We start from the raw sequence: 23,274 nt of genomic DNA, 5'->3' as shown, positions 1-23,274 counted from the left end.
TAGAGCTCCTGGGCGGCGTCGGTCGGCCTTTCCGCTTCGGAGGGAGCGGCTCCCCGAAGAAGGAGGGTGGGGGCAAGGGGGGAGAGGGCGGGGAGACGCCCGGGGCCAAGGGGGGCGACCAGGAGGCAATAATGCGGTATTACCGCCTCTGGATCTACACGTGCAACGTGGTGCTGCTGGCGGGCGCCGTTGGATTAGCCGTGGCCGCGGGGAGGGTCCTCACCGACGCTAGACGATCCCTCCTCCCGGGACTCGCTAACCTCTCGCTCACCGACCCGCGCCTGCTGGCCGCGGCCCTCGCCTTGGCCGCGCAGGGGGGACTGCTTCAGGTGAGTGCGAGGGGTAGAAGCACCCGAAAGATGGGACAACAACTTCCCCGATTCGCGTGGGGATTCCCCATCCACCAGCTCACATAAATATAAATCCCCGGATCATATTAATGGGTATAAAACATCCTGAAATCTTTTCTATAGAAGGAGACGTACCCAATAAGATAATGAGCCAAGGAAATTGATTGTATCCAGCTAATTAATGCTAACCATTTACCGTATTTAACCGAGAAGCCGCGCACTATTTTTCCGGTAATGTCGGTGAAAAAATGGGGATGCGCGGCTTGCACGAATCATCCAAATTTTAATGTAAGCCGCGTTCCATTCTCCCTCAAATTCTTATCGTATATTTCTCAAGATTTTAGCATTGAAACTAGGAAACCTTCGCAGAAATTACATTTCTGTGCGCGGGATACACGAGGGCGCGGGTTACATGAGTAAATACGGTATGTTGGATAAAAAAAACCTACTAAATTTCCCACGAATGATTTTAATAAGGACCAGTTTCGTCGCTATGCGACATCGTCAAGTGCAAATAAAGGGTACCGGAAGAGTGTGACCTTTTACACATTGAGTAAGTAGGGGTGGAAGGCTGGCCAAGATTCGCGCAGTTGTGTGCGATTTTGCGCAGCGCTCAACCCTTCGAAGTCACTAGGGATGAAGTCGCAAATAATTTTTCAAATCGGGCTAGGAAGGAGAGTATGGCGGTCCTTAAGTCATTGAAAGTTGCCAAATAGGAGACACAGGCCGTTTTCCAATTCGCAATTATTCACCCTTCGTGCACTTTTCGATCGTCAACTCACGGATGTGACGACAGCAAGGGTGGATCCAATTGGCGAGGGTGCAAGGGAACGAATGGTAAGTGAACAAGGGAACGCGGATGCTCCCTCGTTCACGTGCCCTCATAGGAAGTGGACGTGAAAATTGCGGGAATGGAAATCTCAGAAATCTCTCCTCCTACCAGCGTGATTGAAGGAGTTAACAAAACCTAAAATTGTTGATCAGTTGAATAATTTCTATGTAAAAATGTAACTATTTCAATCCAAAAATTACCACCATTACAGGGAACATATAAATGGGAATATAATTTTTTTCCTGAACTCTCTTCTTTATATGGGGACAAAGTGGGGATAATTTTATTATTGCTATTATGCTATTTTATTATTTTATTATATTATTATTGTACTTCATCTTTCAAGAGTAAAAAGAGCGAAAATCGGCCTTTTTTAGTGAAAAAGGCCGATGATCAAAATCTTAATTCGTCGCACGAAATGGTAAGGAGCAACAGCAATTAAAGATAATACTATCTATTGAATTGACGTTGGTAACTTTAACCCATATATTATTATTTATTTTGAGATTAGTTGATTTATTTTTAAGTAATTCACTCTAAAGATTTACACCATCGTCGGGTCCACCATTTACAGCCAAAACCAATTTACTCGCTGCTCCATCATAATAAGGTTATCCGCAGTAAAATTGGTAACGAGAACCAGCAACAAAGAACATCTGAATCGCTTCATAAAATCGAAGGCATTCTTTTTAAAGAATCAGATCTTAACAGTTATAATTTTGTAGTATTCAGAGAAATTAATATTCCATTTTTGCACCATGTAATTAGTTAATTTACTTATTTTACTAGGATAAATTTATCTTTTGCCTTATTTTAATTTTTCCGACCATTTTAAACCTCCATGCATGCTATACTCATACCCTTTGCCAGAGAAGTTTAAAAAATATTGTATTACTAAGCATTAAATGGGATTCATCCTGGATAGTATTGAGAGAATAGCACTCCGCGAAATCGCCCCATTCTGGGTGTATTTCCACCGAGGACGTCCATTTGTGAATCTTATCGGATTCTCGGAACGAGGGTACAGGTAGAAGAAAAGAAGGAATCCCAGAGATCCAAAGGCAATAAAGTTTAATTTTTACTAAGCAACGCGAAAAGAAAAGGGAGAGGGTAACTGTTGCGGAACGATTAAAAGGTCACCCGAGTTTTCTAAAAGGGCAGAAGAAAGAAAGAAATAAAGAAATGTGCGAGGCAAACTATGCGATAAATTCTGCCCAGGGATAAAATTGCAATTTCCATGGGCTAACAGGGGACGTACCGAACCGGATATTAGAATTCAAATGGACTTTATTATCTCCCTAGATACCGCCCCTCTACTCAACTTCTCCTTTTGCTCAATATCTTCACCTTACCTCGCCGCTGAGACAGAGCTTTTTTCCTCCTAGGGAATTCACACAGACCTATAAAACCTTTTGTGTGCAAGGCACAATGAGAAAAGTTGAAAAACTGGTGAAACCACGGAAGCGTTCAGCTTTTGATGTCAGTTTTCGCGGCGTTCAGGTTCGCAGTAGGGTAGATTTCCGGGCTCCGTCCGCGTTTTCTATTTGATGGCTACGTTTTACCTAGAGCGTTGTAGGCGTCTTTATGCCAGCCTTCATTTCATAAGCGTATTCATTTCAGCCTGGTCTGAGGACGCCTACAGCTTACAAGGTGAAACGTCGCGTCGCCATCAAAAAGACAACACGGATGGAACCCGAATATCTACCCTTCTGCATATTGTCCACCATCCCTCAGATAATAAGACAGGTAGACATGTGGTATAACTCGATTTCTACGAGGAAAAATTAATTATATTTCAATAGAATACGTAGCGTAAAAAATAAAAATAGCTCAGAAAAAATGAAGACGATAGAAATATTATTTCTAGGCAATATGATTAAGTACAGGTCTGCTCCTTCTAGTGTTCAGCTATTGATAAAATGGAAATTAAAGGTTATATTGAATGAATTTATCAATTAATTTTTATATAAGCGAAGAAATATTTAAAATAATTACTACCCGTCAATATCATGGGTAATGGTCCATCTAGGTAGATATGTGACTTCGGTCCTAGTAGTGTTGACTAATTTGATGGTTTTTGTGTAGGCCCTGGGTTGCGCTGGAGCCCTGAGGCTGAGCGAGCGTCTCCTGCACGCGTATTGGTTCCTCCTGCTGGCCCTCCTCCTGGCCGACGCGGCCCTCGGCCTCGCGTGGCTCGTCCGCGTCCACCGATTGGCCGCCGACCTGCGGCCCGCGCTCCGGGCCCGACTCGCCACGGAATACGGCGCCTCACCCGCCTTCACGGAGGCGTGGGACGCCCTGCAGAGGGAGCGGCACTGCTGCGGCGTGGAGGGACCGCACGACTTCCTCCTGCTCAGCCTGCCCCCGCACCCATACCTGCAGTCCACGTCACAAGGACAGGTGAGCCGATTCCCTGGTGGAGGCTGTGTCTTTCTAAGGTCGCGCGCAATGAGCCATAATGTTGCCCTATCATTTGACGTCAATCTTGCGGTTTATATGGGCAATTCCATTTGTGACGGAATTACCTTTAGAGAAAACTATGCAATAGGATATTTCGATTAAATTCTAAAATACTAAAAATTGCATAACTTTATTTCTGTGCACGATCAAAAAACATTTATGAAAGTGATGTTCATGCACAGAAACAAAATTAATTATCGAAATACCTTTTAAATATGCCCATATGGAACATGTGACGAAATAACTGCCCGGTCAACCTCCTAGGGGTAATGATTTCTAAAATCTTCGAAACTCTGTGAATCGAAGTATAACATTAGAACTTTTAATAAAGCTTTGGATAATGTTACAAATACTGATTTCATAAAATTCAATCATTCCGATTTTGATTTATCAAGATAAAATACTTCCAGCCTCAATTTTAATTTGAGAGAAAAGTTGACACTATCATGGAAATACCCATACAATATGAAATGTGGTACCCTTGGTTATGCTACTGATTCATCATCCTCATCACTGATCAACAATCCTAAGATTGGTTTTACGCAGCCCTTCACTCGATTCTTCTATCAGCTTATCTTTCCACACCTACGTATTTCTTCTCGTTCTCATCCTTCTTTACCGGTTCCATACATTGTATTCGAGGTCTTCCTTTTCCGTTCCTTCCATCTACTCGTTCCTCGCCGAATGTCTACGCTAGGGCCGTCATGTTTCAAGATATGGCCTCTAAGGTTGTTCCGTCTTCTATTCTATTGATTATCGTTGAGTAAATATGCAAGACTGCTGTGGGAGGCAGTGCAAAAGAGGTTAGCAACCAAAACGACGTGATTCCAGGCAAATGCCAATATTGGAAACGGGAATAATAATTGAACAGCTCAAAAAAAATAAAATCCTAACGGTTTTGCTGTTAATCCAGATGTTTCTCTTTAACCAGAGTTCAAAATTTAATGAGAAAAACGCTTTTATTTAAAGAGACCCACTCAGGATACTCATAAGTGGACCTACCACAATATACCTATGCTTTGAATCAGAGCTTATCTTTTGTGTGAATGATAGGTTAGGTTGATTTGATACTTGATTTCTAAATTAAGTTGCACTTTGAAGCAATGTAATAGATATAATTCTTTCCTACCAGTGAAACTTCATTTTTTTAAATTTCACATCATTGTGCCTTTATAAGATAAGTATCAACACTCTATTGACAGGCATTATCAAAGTATCAATAAGCGATTGTCATGCATTATCATATAAATAATGGTAATGAACTTCCTCCAAACATGTTTCATTGACAGTAAGCGTTCTAAAGGTTTACACTTCGCATGCCACTCCATTCTGCAAGCTATTAGAGACATTTTACTCATAAATTTCTAATTAAATTGTTTGTTTTTCAGTCCACGACGGATGGGACGTCAGCGAACCCTCATGCCTTCCACAACCCGTTTATCCAACAACCTGCCGTTAACTTCAATGGAATAACTTCACCTCTCGATTCACCCACGAAAGGTAAAGATAACGCAGAATATAACATCTTGAGAGAATTTTAGTCAATAAATCATTTAATATTGGGGCACATTCCTTCAAATACGTTATGTTTTGCTACGCCCAAATGAGTTTCAGAGATAGCCAGAGAGAATTTTTACTACCAAACGAAATGTTATCAACTCAGAATTTTTTCCAGGCTTTAAGTGGTGGAAATGCGATATCTCAATGACGAAATATAAACAAAAAATGTTAATTTCTACACTTTAATATATATAACTCCACCACTGACCATGATTTAGACACTCTATTTACCTTTAAAATGACACTATATTCCATTTTAAAAGTAAATACACTCTAAAGCATGTGGAGTAGTGGAGTTATATATGCTTTTGGTGTTTATATTTTATCATGGATCTGAAAATTAAGGCATAATCCTTGGATTGAAACGTTCCGTAGGCACACAGAATCGGAAGCAGTCTGTTTTTATATGTAAAACTCAATTTTCCAAATTAGTAATTATAAAGTTATTGGTAATTTACTTATTAGTTATGACTCAACTATTTCAATCCTGAAGCAACTCTCTCTAGTAAATAATAAATTTTCCTTTCCTCCTGGTCGCTTAGGAGACGTCGACCGGGGGCGGAGGCCGGATCCTCCGCAGTACTTGACGCTGCCCGAGAGCTGTTGTCGGTGGGTGGTGCCCAAAGCGAGGGACAGGGGCCACCAACAGGCGGCGGGGGCGGCGGGTCCGCTGCCGCCCCCGCCGCCTCCTCCCCAGCAGAACAAGCAGACGACATCCACGGAAGGACAGGGGGCCGGCAGCAGCGTGGTGCGGCTGCCCATCGTGCCCCCGCCGCAGCCGATACCCATACCACCGCAATCGCAGGTAACCAAGTGCTCTCTCTCAAAGCATAAATCAAGCAATATGCAAGCATAAATCAAGCAATAATGCATCTATAACATCTCTAATTATTAAAGATAAAGTTTTCGGCGTAATTCGGAGGAAATCTTTGATATTTTAACATGATGAAAGCACTAGTATTTTTCCACACTTCTGTATTTCTACCGACTCAGGTTTTGGCTCTTAATGCCATTTTTAAGGCCCTTGAAAATGGCATTACGTACCGAAACCTTGGTCAGTAGAAATAGAGAAGCGTGAAAATAGACAAGTGCTCCCACATTATCATTCAGAAAAGGTCATGAAATACTAGATATAAGTATTGGTATCACTAGCGATCGACAGTATATTTTTCCTGGCCTGACACTTGTTTCAAATTGAAGCTATCAACAGGAAATTTCCGCGTAAAATATATAGTAGACCAGTGATGTCATGGTTAACAAAAGACATAATACTCGAATAACACTTTTATAAATTTCGTTGCCTCGAATTTTCAAATACATACATTCGTAACCAAGACAAAAAAAATTGTAATAAAATTTAAATAATGACTTGTACTAATAAAAAACACACAAAGTAATATTTCACTTCAAAAAAAGTTAAGATAAGTACGTTCCGGCACTGCTATATCTGCCATGACGTCACTGTAGTAGACCCTTTTAAAAATTTCCCGAAATAAAGAATATGGAAGTTTGGCCTGAGCATTTTCTCTCGGGAAATTTTTACGCACTATGCTCCTATGAAAATTTTAATAGTGAGAGTGTTATAAAATTGTAAAAAGAAAACAATTTTCTAAAGCCCTGAAGGTGATTTAAATAGAAATCGAAACATTGGAAAAATTTAATTTACAAAAAATAACGAACAACCTAACAGAAAATTAAAAGTTACTTTTTATACTTGGCGTACAGGTAAATTTTGACAAGGGTCAACTACATGCACCCTTAAGCTATGAAATTGATAGCTTAAGTCTTTAACGAATAATACTTCCAAAAACAGACAAAATATCTATCTAGCAATGGTATGATGCGCCCTCTTACGGGCAATTTATTAGGACTAGTTAACCTAGCATCAATGGAAGCTAATAAATGTATATCCATGTCTCCTTTGAACAATAATGTGGCTCACTTCCCGTGAATGCGTCAGAAAAATGATATTTAAACATGTTTATTTGATATTTTAAATCTTTAATATCTTTCATTGATTTTTATAGGGACCAACTTAATCAATTGTATTTCACGGACGCCCATTCTCATAAGAAAATGTGAGAGACTGTAACTGAACAATGTGATCATTTATCTCATACTATATATTTTATAAGACTACGCGCTTACATTACATTAAAAAGAAAATATTAAACTGAAAGCGTATGATGACATTTACTTTTCGATACACCATATCTTCATCACTTCTAGACTTCTACAAATTAAAGAGCATTGAGAGAATTAATACTAAAGAATTTTATAAATATTACATCTAGTGAGGTATTTGATTCGCAAGTAATTACGAGGATCGCATCATTAATAATTAGTTAAATCATAAAAAATACAACTATATTTATAATAAAGGACTTGTAAATAATAATAGTGTCGCAGAAACGATAGACCCCAACAGCCACGAAAGGAAATAAAGGGCGAGGAAGAGTATAGAGACAATATGATTTGATAAAGATGCACATCTTTAAAGTGGAAGAGACAAAACAAAATTCACCAATTGGGCAAAGCAAGACGAGTTTAGTCCTGCGATTTAAGCAACTCCATTTTAACAGGAAATGCTACATTGAATATTCCACGCTATAGAACCATTCAATTTAGCTCCTTCCGTTCAATTTCCTGCAGAGCACAAATTCCGACAGCTTCAACTTCCGCGATAGAGTTTCTGCTTGACGCTTTCGCAGCGCTGAATTGCAGTTCTGTCCATTGTTTTCGGGTTAGCAGCGTGGAAGTTGTAATTAAGATAACGTTTCGTGGCCAAAGCTGGCCACATCTTCAGATCAGGTCTGAGTGCCGACTGAAAAGGACCCTCGATATACATCATGCTCAGCGTGGCCTACCAGTGGCGCAACCAATCAGCGTCGAGGATCCAAAATTTTGGCGTTCAATCTGTTGGCACTCTTTACCTGATCTGATGATGTGGCCAGCTTAGGTCACGAAACGTCACATTGAAAACAACTTGTACGCAGATAATCCGAAAATTCCGTGATGGAGAATACATTAATTTCCATAAGAAAAAAATTCCCTGGACCGTGAATCGAACCACGGACCTTTCGTTTTACGGGCCACTAAGCAGACCACTACGCTACCCACGTTCATGAATCCTTATGGACATTGTACCCAGGCTAATGGAAGTAGATATACACCAGTGGCTTCATTGAAGTCTAAATATATAATAAATAAATAAAATATGTAGTAAGTAATATATAGCAGTGGCTTAGTTAGCACAACCCTCGCCTTATATGCCACAATGGAAACCAAACCCTAGGGCGGGTTCGCGGGGATACACTCCTGGGGCAGGGACTGTAAGCGCTAGCTTTTCTCCTCCGCACCCAGAAGGGGAAGGACGGGAAGGAACAAGGAAGGAGGCGCCGCCGCGACGAGAGCCCGACGACGCCTCCGGGGAGGGGATAGGGAAGGAAGGGAAGGGACGAGGAATCCCGCACCGTCACAAAGGCGGGCGGGCCCTACTAACAGCGAAACCAAGCGAAACGCAATTAATACACTACCAATCCGAGTGGATTTTCCTATGAGGAAGAAAAATCCATCGATCGAATCGGTAGATGCCTTATATGCCACAGTGTGGACTGGTGACTTCAACATCATGATCGGTAAAACACATCCCGAAGTTCGCTCTTTCATTGAAGTCTTTTCTCTCGCGCTGCCATCCTTACAGGACCGCGAAGGCCTAACATCTAGTACCATGATCCTCAGTGCAATTACCGTGGCAATTTAGGAATATAGATAGCGTAGTGGTCTGCTCAGGAAAGCCAAAGGTCCGTGGATCGATTCCCGGTCTAGGGGAATTTTTTCTCGCGGCAATCCATGCATATTTGACCGCCGTTCACGTGGAAGGCTTCGAAATATTACACACTTCTCGATGGAGATTTCAGAGGTGAAACTTTTCATATCCCAGAATTCATCACCCATACTGCCACCATGTCGAAATGGAAATGAGACGATACAGCGATGGAGAGATACGGGGGATGAGGAGGACGCCACGGACAATTCGCTGGAGCCGCTGGCGGGCGTCAAAGGCGGCCAGGCGATACCCAGCGGGCCGACGAATCCGGCGAACGTGCACCCGAACCAGGTATCGGCCACCCCTGCCGCGGGTGCAGCACTGACAAGCCGCAATCAGCGCACGCAACAGTCATCGAAAGGCCACGTGGTGAGACTCGAAGATGTCTTCGATGCATCCAAGGAGAGAAGAGAGAGCATGAAAAGTCGCATGTTTTGTTCCATTCGTGCACGTCTTCAAATGCATGCATCGAGAATAAACCCATTGAGACACGCAGATGACCCAAATTGTTTCCTAAAATAGTTTTCATCGTGGATTCAATCAATTAAGACGTACTCGAGGAATTTCATCCTTCACGTCCGTGAGGAATTTCATTTCGAATGATGAAAATGGCAACCACGTTTCGGTTCACAATTTCAAATTTTGTAACTAGTTCAAGCTTTGGCGGAAACATAATACTACTACTTTTGTGAATCTCTCTCCAACTTCCAGTTTTTTTTTATATCAGAGGTTAACGACAGTTTAACCGGGATTCTACCTAGCGTCTTGAGATCGAGGAGCTTCAGGTCTTCTGAAGACGCCTGGAGTAGGGTGTTGTTTTTTTATTTTTTTCTCGGAATTTTTTTTATTTCTACCTCTTAAAATGTGCAGAATGGATTTCCTAAAAATGTCAGCTCTATTGCATAGGTAACATTTAGAGGTCGCTCAAAGAGCATAAATGCATTAACATTGTATTTCCTCAATTTTAGGAAATAGCATCATTTTCAAGGGTAACGCACATTTTTACAGCCCGCTGGGATTTTCAACCTGAAAATTTATTTTTTTATCATAAATTAGGTTCGAAGAACAGAGAGATCAGGACTCCTAGTTGGGTTCTCTTAGGGATACGAGATACCGGGCCCGGGAACCAACTCCGGGGGAGTAATACGCCCGCGTTACCCGGGGAGGGTTTTGGATAGGAGGGAAGAAGGAAAGAGGCGCCGCGATCGGAACCCGTCGACGCCTCTGGGATAGGGATAGGGTTGGAATGGAGGGACGGGGTGAACACCTCACCGCTATAGAAGCGGAAAGGGCCCACTAACCAGCGAAACCAGGCATCAGCCATTAATGTGCCAACGATTTTGGTGGATTTTCCTATTAAATCCATAAAATATATTAAACAGAATCGATCAAATCGTTGGATAGGTTCGAAGAAAAGTGCTGTAGTTATTTAAAGGATAAACTACAGCAAACAAACAGTGTGAAAAACATGAGCACAGTATTCAGGTACTCCTTTTCTTCCGCCGATTTTCATTAGGGAAAGCACGAGGGGGTCGTAAGGCAATGAAGGGCGGAGGACCTATCAGCTGATTGCGAATGCGGTCTGCCAGCGACAAGCTCGGCTGGGGGGTTAGGGGTATGGCGCGCGGCTGTAGCACGCGGAAAAGTATTGTATTTAGGGATGGTCGGATCGGATACCTCGGATCCAAATATCCGCGGATATTGCTCTCCTTCGAATACATCGGATCAAAAGTCGCGGAAGACATCGGATCTGGATCCGAAATTTTAAATAATATCTTCAGTGAATACAACTCCCCATAAGGGTGGAAAGAGCTCCGATTATCTCTTCGAATGCGCCGTCGCATGCGATTCTTGTCCTACTCATGAACCGCTTTGTTTGAAAGCTCTCGCAGAGGTTACGTAGGAGAATTTCAGCCGTGGAAAATAAAAAAGGTAAAATACGACTGGCACATAGAGTGACTCTTCCCAAAAGATTTTACAATCATCAGGGGAAACTCAGCGTCAGGAATTTGAAAATGCATTTGGAACCGAAAATGTCCGATCCGAAAGATCCGGCTTCGAAAATCAAGGATACGATCCGAATCCGGATCCGAAAAAAATATTGGATCCGTCCATCCCTAATTGTATTCCTGGAAAACTGATGAGCGGACCTAAAAATTGAGCGAATTTGGTCCTAGTGGACTGCAAAATTGTGCGTTACCCCTGAAAATGATGTTACTTCCTTAAATCGGGGAAACACAATGCTATTGCATCTATGCTCTTTGAGCGACCTCTAAATGTTACAAAATTGGGCTGACATTTTTAGGATATCTATTCTGCACCCCATAGAATGCATTTTACGACGTAGAAATCAAAAATCCGTGAAAAAATAAGAAAAAGCAACACCCTAGCCTGAAAGAAACTCGAAACTGTAGTCAAAGTCTGACAAACAACGCGGCGAAAACCCGGAAGATGGAGAGATCCACAAATACAGAACGCCACGGAAGGGGATCGGGTAGGTGTGGTGGCTAGTGTTTTGGCTTCCAATCCCGTTGGGCTCGGGTTCAAATCCCGGCGGTATCAGAGAATTTTCAGAGACTGCCCGATCGCCTGTTGAATGTTCTGTGAAAGACATTTCAAGGACAACACTCCGTCCGTCGGATGGGACGTTAAGCCGTGGTCCCCTAGGCGCCTTTCGTTAAGAACAGGCTAATGCCGACGCCAGGTTTCTCTCCACCTTTCCTTCCATGCCCTTCCCTCATGGCGCAAATGACCTAAGCTGTCGGTTCCCTCCTTCAAATACCATACCATACCAGAACGCCACGGATAACAACGACCAAAGAGCTAGGCTAGTCACGGTCAAGCTGTTTAGGAGTCGGCACCTAATACTGACTCCAGTAGGGAAATTTGTCTCACCTCTAGAAAGGGTTCAGACAGAGAAATGATTGCCAACATTATTCATAATTTTCATCACCTCAAAATTCCAGGTGTTAACCTAAATAAGTCGTAATGAAGAATCAACATAAAGTACGCTTGCAGCATGATTTTTTTCAGGGATTTACGAGATAGATAGCATGATCAAGTATATGTTTAAGGCAGAGCGCTATTACTTTAATGTATGATTTTTCTGTGGGGAGCATGATATCAGCATGAGAATGTATTTATACCACTCAATGTGTAAGTAGAAGCATGGATGTTGTATTTTAAAGGAATGTTGTGTCATCGCTACCTGAGGAAATAATTTTTGAAAATGTGATATCCGTATCGTAAAAACTGAAACCGTAAGTAGCTCTAAAATTATAAAAAAGCATCGTGGATTGCGTCACGGATTTCACGAAGTTTTCAAAAATTGAATGTAACTATACAAAATAAATAGATTTATAACTTCTCAGTCCTAAAAATGAAATGAAAATTATCCACACTGCTATGTTAAATTTTTATAACATTGCAAAGAAATTTCTTAAATTTATACCACACCGGCTTACTCCTTCTTCACTATGCGTTCTCCTTAAAAAGCGTTACACGTTTTACACCCTTTCAGTTTCACCTGTGATTTCATTGCATTTCTATCAAAAAATACTTTTTCTACCTATTAACATGGATGCATTAGAAAACTACGCTCTATACCACTCTGAATACACGGTCTTTCGCAAATGTCATCACTTCACTGTAATTATTTCTTTGGCCCATACTTTACTTTCGAATTCTACCATTTCGTCCTTTCTTATGACTGGACCTATAGCATCTTAAGTGTTTTATTACACTTCAAACCCACATTCGACACGACATATTCACTTTCAATCCACTATTAACCGTAGTTGATTCGATAAAGCATAGCTTGATTCATTTACACATTGTGTAATCAAAACCAGAAGCAGCGCGCGTATAATAATCAAAGTTATCCCAAAAAAATGCACCGCACTTTCAATAAATATTTATTTTTCTCTACCTTTCTTCCAGCATAAAATTTCACCCCCGCATATGACATACACTTCCATAAGGCTGTCTTGAAATGTGGCTTTAATACTAGGTTAATGTAGTCAATAATGCATCTCTTAAATTCAATCACCTGAGTCATTCGTCATTATAGTTATAGATAATCGTCATAGGTGATCAATAAAAAAATAGTTTTATATACTTTTCAAATCGATCCTCAGAACAGCTTATCGCAAAATAATTATTGCTGGGCATGAAAGTTCCTCCTTTGACAAATCTCTTACTTAGGCCTCTGGGAGGTTTTAATAAATATTTTATCAAAAAAGTTTTACTGGGCCATGTAGTTTCTAAATTTTTCCGGAAAGGTTATTTATAGCTGCCATATGAGTTGTTACTCATTCTTCAAGCCTTTTGAGTACTTAGAAGGCCTGAAGAACGTAGACTATTTACGTATGTAAACCGCCAAAACTTGACAATGCTAGACTGAACATTTAAGTAAACCATTCAGTAGAAAGCATTACTCGATTTAGGGATCCTAATCTAGTTTAACCTCTTCTGAAGCAAGTAAATCGATTGAGAACCCTAGAAGACACGGGATACAAGGGAAAATTTGTAATTTTGGAGATAAGTGCAGATAATGATTAATGGTGAGGTACAAAATATTTTTGCGGCAAAAGAATAGAAGTGAATCACTGAATATATATACATATACTTATCTGTCTTTTGCCAAATCAATATTGTGTAAACCACCAACCATTACCTGCACTCAGTGGCGGATCCAGGATAGGGATAAGGCGGAGATAGGTGAAGGGTCTGGGGGATCGGGGTCTGGAAGGTTAAGAAAATTACGAGAATTTCGAGGCACGTAACAACGCATTACAAGGCTGTCTCATTATTAATTTTCCAAAGAATTAAGTTTTTTAAACAAACACTCATGCACAATTTTCGTAACTTTACCCCATCGTAACACAATAATGCGCACTGAGTTTATAATGAGTATGATAATTGAAAGAAAATAAATTCCCCAAGGCCGAACTATTTGCTGGGAAAAGTAGGTGTGGGATTTAGAAGGAGAGCAGTGGGGTGATACACAAAAGTTAAACTAAAACACAATGAAACAAACTATCGCGTAAGCTCACTCACCTAAAAGATTTGCTGTAAGGAACAAAATTCAGCGAAGGTCTCAATCGCACACACACACACTCAGGTATATGAAGCTTCCGCTTTCGCCATTGAAGCTACAGGGCTTTGTCCAGCAAAGAGTACGGCCTAGGGGAAATTATTTTCTTTCAACTGTTAATCGGCCGTAGATCGTTCAATTAACTATATGAGTATGATAACACCATAATCCGCACGTACATAGTTATCCGTGAAATTTTGGGTTTTCGCGGCTCTCCTCTCCTGTATGTATTCAACGATATAACAAAATTACCATTTTATCTAGTGCGCATTGGATACCCCGAGAGAGGGGGGGGGGGGTTATAGCCCCCCTTATCCCCTCTCGGGATTCGTCACTGTCGGCATTTACCTCCAAAATTATAAAATCGCACTTTTACCCCCCCTGGCTTCTGGGGTCCGCATGATTGATTCTTGCCACCTGGAAATCGTCATCTTTATTCTCGCGCATATTTCCTTCCATGACAACCCATGCCGCCACCAGATACCGCCGCCGCCTCCGGAGATGACCCCGTCGGAAGGGGTCGCCGTCGGAGTGGGCCCCTGCCACCGCATCGGGGCCCTCGCGGGGTTCGAGGGCCAGGCCCCTCGCGGATCAGCCTGGGTGCCGCTCTCCGTGTTCCTGCCTCCGTCGCCGATGACGGCGCACTCACCGCCGCCCACGTCCCAGTCGCCGCACTACGGCGTGCTCACCGGGGAAGCCTTCGCCACCGGGTGCGAGGCCCGACTCCTCACGTGGCTGCGACAAAGCGCCGACGGACTCTTTGTGCTCGGCTTCTGCGTCATCGCGTTCCTCAAGGTAGGGTTGTGGGACTCCCCGATTTTATATTTCGCTCGCAACATGATCATGGGTGGATATATCGGGGGGGTCACAAGGGTAATGTCCCCATTGCCCCAAATATTTAAACAAAATGATTACAGAAAAACATGCTTATAACGATCGCGTATATAATAAACCCCGCCTATAACGAGGTGAGTTTCCGGTCCCTTTAATTTTTAAGATCGCTAATGTTAATTTCCCCGTATGTAACGAGTACAGATGAGACGAAATCCCCGATGTTACGAACTATTCCTTGGTCCCTAGGGGAATCAGTACCCCTTTTATAAAGAAATTACAACCACCTCCGCTACTTTAACGTTCCTTACTTTATCATCAGTTGTTCTCATGTGTGGCCATCACCACATAGTTCTACTCTTTACGTTAAATCCTTCCCTTTGAACCGTTTGATACTAAGGGTGGGACGATGGACATATGTTACGGATCTACTGCTTAAATAAAGGCGATTTATGGAATACTAGTCGGCAATCCTGTGATTTAGAGGGAAAAATCCCTCATTATGGATATAACGAAATCCCGTTTAAAACAAAATATAACGATGGTGCCCTGAAATTCGTTATTAGTGAGTTTTATTGTAGTTTCATAGTTTTTGTATCCTTGTTAAAGAGTAAAGGGAGTTCATATGCAAATGCATGGCTGCAAGTCCCAAACGTGAGCGGAATTTTATTTGTCGTAGAGCGTGGCACAGCCTATTGTAAAAAAAACGTCCCTCTCTCTATTCTCCCTGTACCCAGGTCAAACTCCCACCCTCCCTCCCAAAATTTTATAATGAATCCGTCCCTAAACATGATGTACTGCTGGATTTAAACCTAGATTTGTATTCCATTAAATCTATTGTTGCGTCAATGGTTAAAGAAACTGCTACCCAGCCTAAAATTATCGTTTTTCTATGGAGCTACATAGAATTTAGGGCATGTGGTTACGCTAAACTGAGACGGATCCAAGCATAATGTTTGCTGTACAACGTCCGGGGAGTGTAGACAACACGTAATTCAAGACTACAAAAAAGTCAAATTATTGATTTTTATCTGGGTGGCGAGCATTGATTTCAATATGTTTCCTTACGTAGCACCTCTACCAGAGAATATTTTTAGCTTTTCATCCGTAAACGACGCTTGGCTTCCATGAGTTAAATTATAATCCTCAACCGGAAGTTTCCATGGAGCTCACTTTAAGATTTGCCTATGGCGACTGGTGTATTCCGAGGCACCCGTTCCCAACACTATAGTTCATTTCAAATACCTCTGCGACTGAGAGGATGGTTCAAATTTTTAGGGGGTGCGGGCGGAGGGCATGTGACTTCCTGGAATCCAACCTAAGTGCAATAGGCGGAGCCTTGACTCCGGGAAAAGCAGTCGCTTTACGATCTCCGTAGTGCACACTTCGTGAGTCAGCTGTGTTGCCAAGTGGACACAGGGTTTTTGAAACAGTATTTCGTTTCCATTCACTGACAACGTGTTTTTAGAAAACATGGCAACGCCCGTCTCTCTCTCTCTCTCCCAATACCATTGTCGCAGGCCCCACCCTCTGCCGCGACGCCGCTCGAAATATTCCGAGCTTTCACGACTGGGCCAGTCGCAAAGATATTTGAAAAGGATCATAGTTTCACTTCATTCGCCTTCCCCACCCGCTCTTTAACGCCGTGGAAAAACGGTGATGGGTTTGCATTGCGTGTGGCCCTCGGCTTCATTGTCGTGGTAATGGAGTGAAATGGGGGGTTCGAATCCCCCAGAACCCCTCGCGTCTTGCCTATTACATTCCGTCTTCATTTTAGTGAAAATACTAAAATACAGGGCAATAGAAGAAGCGGAGACATTCCTCACACCCCTTACTCGTCTTATTGGTCGGAATGAAAGCTTGTTTTTGGGTCTATGCCTTATTTTCGGGGTCTCTGGATCAGTGTGCGGCGCCGGCTAGTTTTCGGTGTCGGCGGTGCCCGCATCGACAAGAGACACATTAGTCAGGAGTGAAACACTCAACCATTGGCGTTGCGAGGGTGGGATTCGGACTTCCCCGTTTTCCACCCCTTCCCCTTCACCAAAATACAAAAATGCAATATCTTTGCTTCATCATTAAAGAAAACAAAATGTTAAAAATCAAGAGTTTACAAACAAAATCTTTGAAAATCGAAGTTTTTTTCGATTATGAAAGGTGTTAAAACTAGTTTCAAACCCGCTACTTGGTACCATGTTTTTCAAAAGTTTGCCCCGGATCCCCCTGGTTTTGGATCACCCCTGGACGAAATTTCTGGCGACCCCACTGCACTCAACTAAGCCACCTCGCTCAACTCACTTCTCCAGGCGAATGAATTTCAAAACTACATTTAAATTCATTTGCTTCACATTCGGTACGCAACGGCAACCGCATTGAGTTCATTCTCTTTTCCCCTCCCTTTTTCCAACAACGCAGCTCTGCTTCGTCGGCATCCTCCGCTACGAGATCCGGGAGATGGTGCAGAAGATCAGGCTGCTCCGTGGGTGCGGAGACGAGGAGGGCGGAGTAGGCGGCATCCTGAGCCCTGGGGAGCGGATATCCGTCAATGGGGACGATGATGACGAGGACGTTGTGGATGGAGATTCTGGTGTCGGAGCCAACCTCATTGGAGGCGGGGTAGGAGGTGGGGGAGGAGGAGGAGGCGGGGGCGGGGGAGGAGGCGGAGGAGGAGGGGGAGGGGTCGTCGGGGGCGTGGATGGTGGCCTAGGTACGGTGACCGCTTAGATCACATCAACGGTAGATGTACTCCAACATAATAAATAAATAATAATTCTATAATTATCACTAAATACATTACTCCATATTAGATTTTCCGAGTCATGCATGTCCTGATATTTTTTTTAATATTTATGCTTTTGATCAGCATTTTCTATAAATCCAAACTGATTAACATTCAGCATTTGAGAAGTATACTGGACCTAATGCAGGTGTACAGCATACAAAATATGTCTAAGGGCTTTATCATTTTTTTCCTGCCTTAGTTTGAAAAAGAGAAATTTGAAGCGCATTATGGAGTCAATAAACAGATGAATTTTGGTCCTACTTCCAGATATCATAGACAAAGCTCACACCAAAGTCAAGATCAATATTCAATTCCTGCTCAAGCTCACAAACTTAACCCATAGCACACCCTAATTTTTCACTCTAGAGAAAAGTTTGCATACATTAACTGCATTCTCCAAAGCTGATGAAGGAAATTTCCTATCAGCAAACCCATAGAAATTAAAAAACTAAAAAACCACTAATTACTATGAATAAACCTGGTTAAACCTGAATAAACCTATTGCTTCATACAGACATATGCAAATGAAAGATAATATAAAGAACTATCATACTCCTCTTCATTTCCGATTAGTACTGCGTACGTTGCTATGGCAATGACAACAGTTACTGCTGGAACTACTGCCAGCGTACTCCCCTCCTCTCGGACAGACAATTTTAATCCTGACAATGGATACCATCTAGATGCCCATTGGAGAAGGACGCCCATCTCCAATCTGACGATGCTGGCAATAGCGCAGGCGAAACCGTTGTCATCGCCACAGCAATTGATGTGGTAGTAACCAGGAATGAAGGACAACAATGCACATTGCAGAAATCTCTGCTCTCATAGCTATCAAGCTTTTCTTTTCTAATGTCCTGCTTTTTTCCTTCCAATTTCCAACTTTTGAAAATACATATTTTGTTCATCCTAGGTCTGGGCCTGCAGGATCCTGCCTCTACGTGCAGCAATTCAGTCACGACCACCTTCATGGAGGGCCTGGCCCCACCACCCCCGTCCAACCAGCCTTTGGGGTCTCAGCAACAGCCCCAGCAGGGGCAACCGCCCCCTCCTGCCATCACGCACAACCACCTCGTCCACAACCACCTCTTATTGGGCGGACCGTCTTTACTGCAGCCTCCGCCACAGTCTCCCCAGTCAACAATACCCCTCTTACAGCACCACAATCACGTCCCCTTGCCCAGGCATCTTCTCCTACACCACCATCACCATCTCCACCACCTCCTCCTGGCAGGAGGCGGAGGCTCCCTAGGCGCGAACGGTGGAGACTCGACCGCCCTGCCTATGGATGCGGGCTTGGATAGCCTTGAGAGCACCCCAGTCCACAGGAGGTCCTCGACGGTGAGGACCAGCCTAAAGGACGCCCTCCAGAACAACAACGACGGCACCGACTCCGACACGAACAGCAACTGTGCCCTCATCGTGGACAGGGGCAGCGAGTTGAGCAATGCTTCGCCCCCGTTCAACCTGAGGTCGTCCTACTCAGGCCCCAATGGCAACAATAATGAACTCCATGAGCTCCAGGAGCTGAGGAAAAAATCTGTCTCGAGGCAGACTCAGATCTGACTACGGCGGTGGTTGGCGGCCTTCCTACCCCACTACAAAACCCCCCTGCGGGTCCTGCCTGTCCCCTCAGCGTCCCCGCCTTCCACGGCACCGGCTTCCTCTTCCTCCTCACCCTCCTTGCTGTCCCTCTCCTCGCTGAGTCCCGAAGACAAGCGGTGAAGTGACTCTGAACCAGTTAAAAACAGAAACCCCCATACCACCGGCGTTGACTCTTCGAGAAGAGAGGCCTACACCCAGCAAGTTACGTTCAACCCCAACACCGGACGTATGAAAAATAAAATCCTCACTATATATACATATAAATATAAAGTGCGTGGTGCCGTTCCTACAAAAAAATGCAACTGGATTATTTTATCGATTCACCATTTTGTTGTTCATTTCATTTTGCCTCTTAAATAAACTACCTGCTTTCGGAGGCATATGGGTTCGGAGTAGTTCAGTTTTGTTTTTCCCATTCTTCCACAAGCAGAAGAGGTGCATAAAAAATGACAACCGCCACCACTTTGCAAAGTCGTGAGCAAAAACTAGTATTTTTGTGAAGGTTTTTTGTTGAGTTCCTGCAAAAGTTAACTGTTAACCCAGCAACCCCAATCCAGCAAGTCCAATTATGATTTCATAACACTAAAAAATCTTTATGAAAACATTTTTTTTAACAAACACAAAAAAAATTTCTATGCTTTCAATGGCATGTGAAGCGATTTGTTATTACCTGAGTAAGTAGAGGCAGATTTAATAACAGTAAACTCCAATGAAAAAAGGTGCTATTGACAGATAATTCTCTTTAAGAATATAAAGTAATATGTGAGATGGTTTTTTAAAAAAGATGTGATGGACTAATTAGATACTTATGAAAAGGACAAAATAGTCGGTGTAATATAATGTGCACTTCTCGACCAATGCCTTCAATTGAAATGAGTGTCACAGAAATCCTTTGAGCAAACTTATTTTTAAAACTTTATCTCTATCACTCTGTCAGACATTAATTTGAATTAACCTGACTCTTCAATTGAGGCCACAGCCATTTCCACCACCATATTCATGAAGTGGGTCATGAGTCAAAGGACCTGCTAGCATGACTCCTGAATATCTGTGCCCCCTTGAAAATATGATAATGAGTGCAGGTGTGAAAAAAATTGATCATTCATGCATTTGTGTTTTCTCCATGTTATCTGTGCATACTCTAAAACAGAAGATCATACCAAGATCAAGTGCAATAACTATATAGGAGAGCAGACACCAAAGGCATGAAAAGGCTGAAAATACCTATGCAGTTGCACTTTCTGGATGATAAAAACAGTGCCTGGAAGTGCCAAATCTGTAGAAATTCCTAATTTCAATAGAAGATGTGTTAAAAATAATAGACTTAACACAACGAAAGTGTAAAGTGCATGAACCCATGAAACTTAATTAGTTTTAAATTACTGAAGATCATATCTGAAGGGTGGGAGCTATTAAATGATCTCTTGCATACAAACTGAAAGGTTGAATTGAATACCCTTTTCTCTCTATGTTATGTTTTTGTGTTGTGATCTTTGGGATTCATTTATTGTTTGTTGCGTACATATTCTTGTTGTATAACTGTTGGATCACTGAGATGTTCCGTGTTATCCATCCTCATTTTCCACTTCATCATGCTATGCTCGAAATTACAATTCATGGTTAATCCTAATGTCAGCTAGTACCTCCAGCTTAGACAGACCAACACATTGTGATGGGGGTCTCAGCCAATTTAGCCATAAAAGTTAACTGAACACAAACATGATGCAGTTGATATTTGAGAGAAATCCATGACACAGTAATAATAACAAATGACACCAGCTACATAGACAATTCAATAGATTTTGTTTAGATTTCAAGCCATCAACTTCCAGGTGAAAAAACAGAAATGTTTGACATGAGTGTGGTGTCATGATGGTTTGCAGGGTAAAAACTTAATACTCCAACTCCATGATATGATTGGAGATAACTAATTGGCGAGGACCAGTAAGTATATTCTAACCAAAATTTAAAAAAAAAGAAACTATTTCTGGGGTTCTTGATTCTTGTGGTAAGCACACTTGGTTTCGCAGCAAAAATAACTTGAGAACAAACTAGAAGATTGTATCTTAGATTGTGTCAGCCAATAAGCATTCAGAGCAATGCAAAGCTTCATAAGGTCATCAAAATTGCCCAAATACATTCAGGACTAGTTTGATATGAAAAAATAGATTAAAAAATAAGTCTAGTTTTTTAAATTAAAAGAGGCAAACAAGCTATTATTTTCCCTATGAAATAATACTGAAAGAACTCATAATGATTCTTCATTTATTTCCCCTCAAAAATTTGGTTAACGTTTGCTAAAAGTGAACAGCATGATGAAATATATATACATAAGTGAGAAATTTGAAATTGCATATCGCTGAAATATTTTTGAGAAACCTAGAAAAAGTAATGCACACTAGGCTAGTACCTGAAAACATTTGTTAATGAATATTTCTTCCTTAGAGCTGTTGAAAATAAGGATTTTTTTTTTCGGTTCTAATTCTATTAATGCTAAAACTGCTTGCCAGCATAAATACTGTACTATAAAATAGATATATTGCTAAATAAAAATTAAAAATTGTGTAATTTAAAGTATTATTTATATTGACAAAGTATTTAAAGCTGATTTTTAAACAGTTAAAACTTAATGAGATGTATATGGGATGAAATGACTTTATCCTCAGTGAAAAAAGGGTGCTAGCAAATGGATTCTAGTGAATTCTCCTGTTAAACAGCCTGTATCTTTAAAAAGTATGATCATTTTGACCATCACTTTTCTGATTATTTTTCTCATTCTGTATAAAAATAAAGGTTCACACATATTTTTTCCACATGAGCTTTGGAGTGCCTCATTATTAAAAACACAAAAAATACCACACTAATGTAAGTAAACAGACAAGTTTTCCTTTTACTACCAAATGCACAAGAATGGCATGATAAGTCTTAAATTTGGACTCAGATATTTGAAAAGTAATTACATCAGTTACAACCATCACCAAACATATTGCCGATCAGTGCTATTCAGAAATGCCACATCTCAAAGCATTTGAATCACATAACATGATAAACATTACAATCACACACATGCTCATTGACGTTACTCAATGAATTACCGATTCATGTGATTAGGTACGTTACATGTGCATTTCAAAATTAGTATTCTAAACGTTCGAGCATTATTTTTGTATTCTCCAAAACAAGTTGATGTTTCCCAAAAATTATGTGCCTATGTAGCTAAACCTATTTCATTCACTGCATCACCATTTTTAAATGCTTTCCATTCATTTGATTGGATAGAATGATGATGCAGAAAAAAGAAGTGTAATATATCTGTTTACAAAGACTTGTTACACGCGCTTATCCAAGTGTTATGGTTGTATCGATCCTGGTTCCAGAATAAAGGAAAATAAATCTCTAAAACTTCTTTTTATAATGAAGACGCTAAGTTAATCCACAATGCAATCAATAGTTCAATGATAAACAAACTATGGGGCATATTCATGCTAAGAAGATAGAAAATAACAGCTGGCAAGTTTACAACAAACTATAGTTTCAGTGGAAATTCAAAGAAGCCTGACAGTTGAATAATATCAATTTTCAATGCAGCGGTAACTTTTGTAATACAAAGAATCTATGGCAGGCATGAACCCAGTCACACTGACAAACTGGTTCTGCTGCAACCACCATAATGTACTAAGAGTTGCAGCGATAGTGATTGGATGGTGATGCTAGACCCACCAGTGTCAAGGGACAAAAACACTTGTGTTCATCCAAATATTTATCCCCTGCTAGAAAAATTTAAGGCAAGTTACACATGGAGCAAGCATAATGTATATCAAGTAGGGTCATTAACCCTTTCACTGCTGTTCAATCTCCAAAAACATTCTCCTCATATGCGGCAAAAAGGTTAAAATGCGTTTCGTTGGGCCATGGAGCAGGTACTTCTACGAT

At 41.5% G+C, this 23,274-nt stretch overlaps 1 protein-coding gene across 1 annotated transcript; it reads left to right on the top strand.

Annotated features, from left to right (window-relative positions):
• The first annotated feature begins 125 nt into the window (after nt 1–125).
• LOC124161362 lies at nt 126–22,743 on the top strand. The gene is made up of 9 exons (XM_046537677.1): nt 126–329; nt 3,268–3,582; nt 5,031–5,142; nt 5,745–6,007; nt 9,146–9,400; nt 14,607–14,921; nt 17,370–17,577; nt 17,614–17,661; nt 18,650–22,743. Exons 1-9 carry the CDS (start codon nt 132–134, stop codon nt 19,300–19,302), a joined length of 2,367 nt encoding a protein of 788 aa, XP_046393633.1. The 5' UTR covers nt 126–131; the 3' UTR covers nt 19,303–22,743.
• The last annotated feature ends 531 nt before the right edge of the window (nt 22,744–23,274 follow it).

Source organism: Ischnura elegans, chromosome 6 (assembly GCF_921293095.1).
Source record: "Ischnura elegans chromosome 6, ioIscEleg1.1, whole genome shotgun sequence".
Taxonomy (NCBI): Eukaryota; Metazoa; Arthropoda; class Insecta; order Odonata; family Coenagrionidae; genus Ischnura; species Ischnura elegans.
Note: the sequence above shows the minus strand (reverse complement) of the source record. Positions and strands in the feature narration are given on the sequence as shown.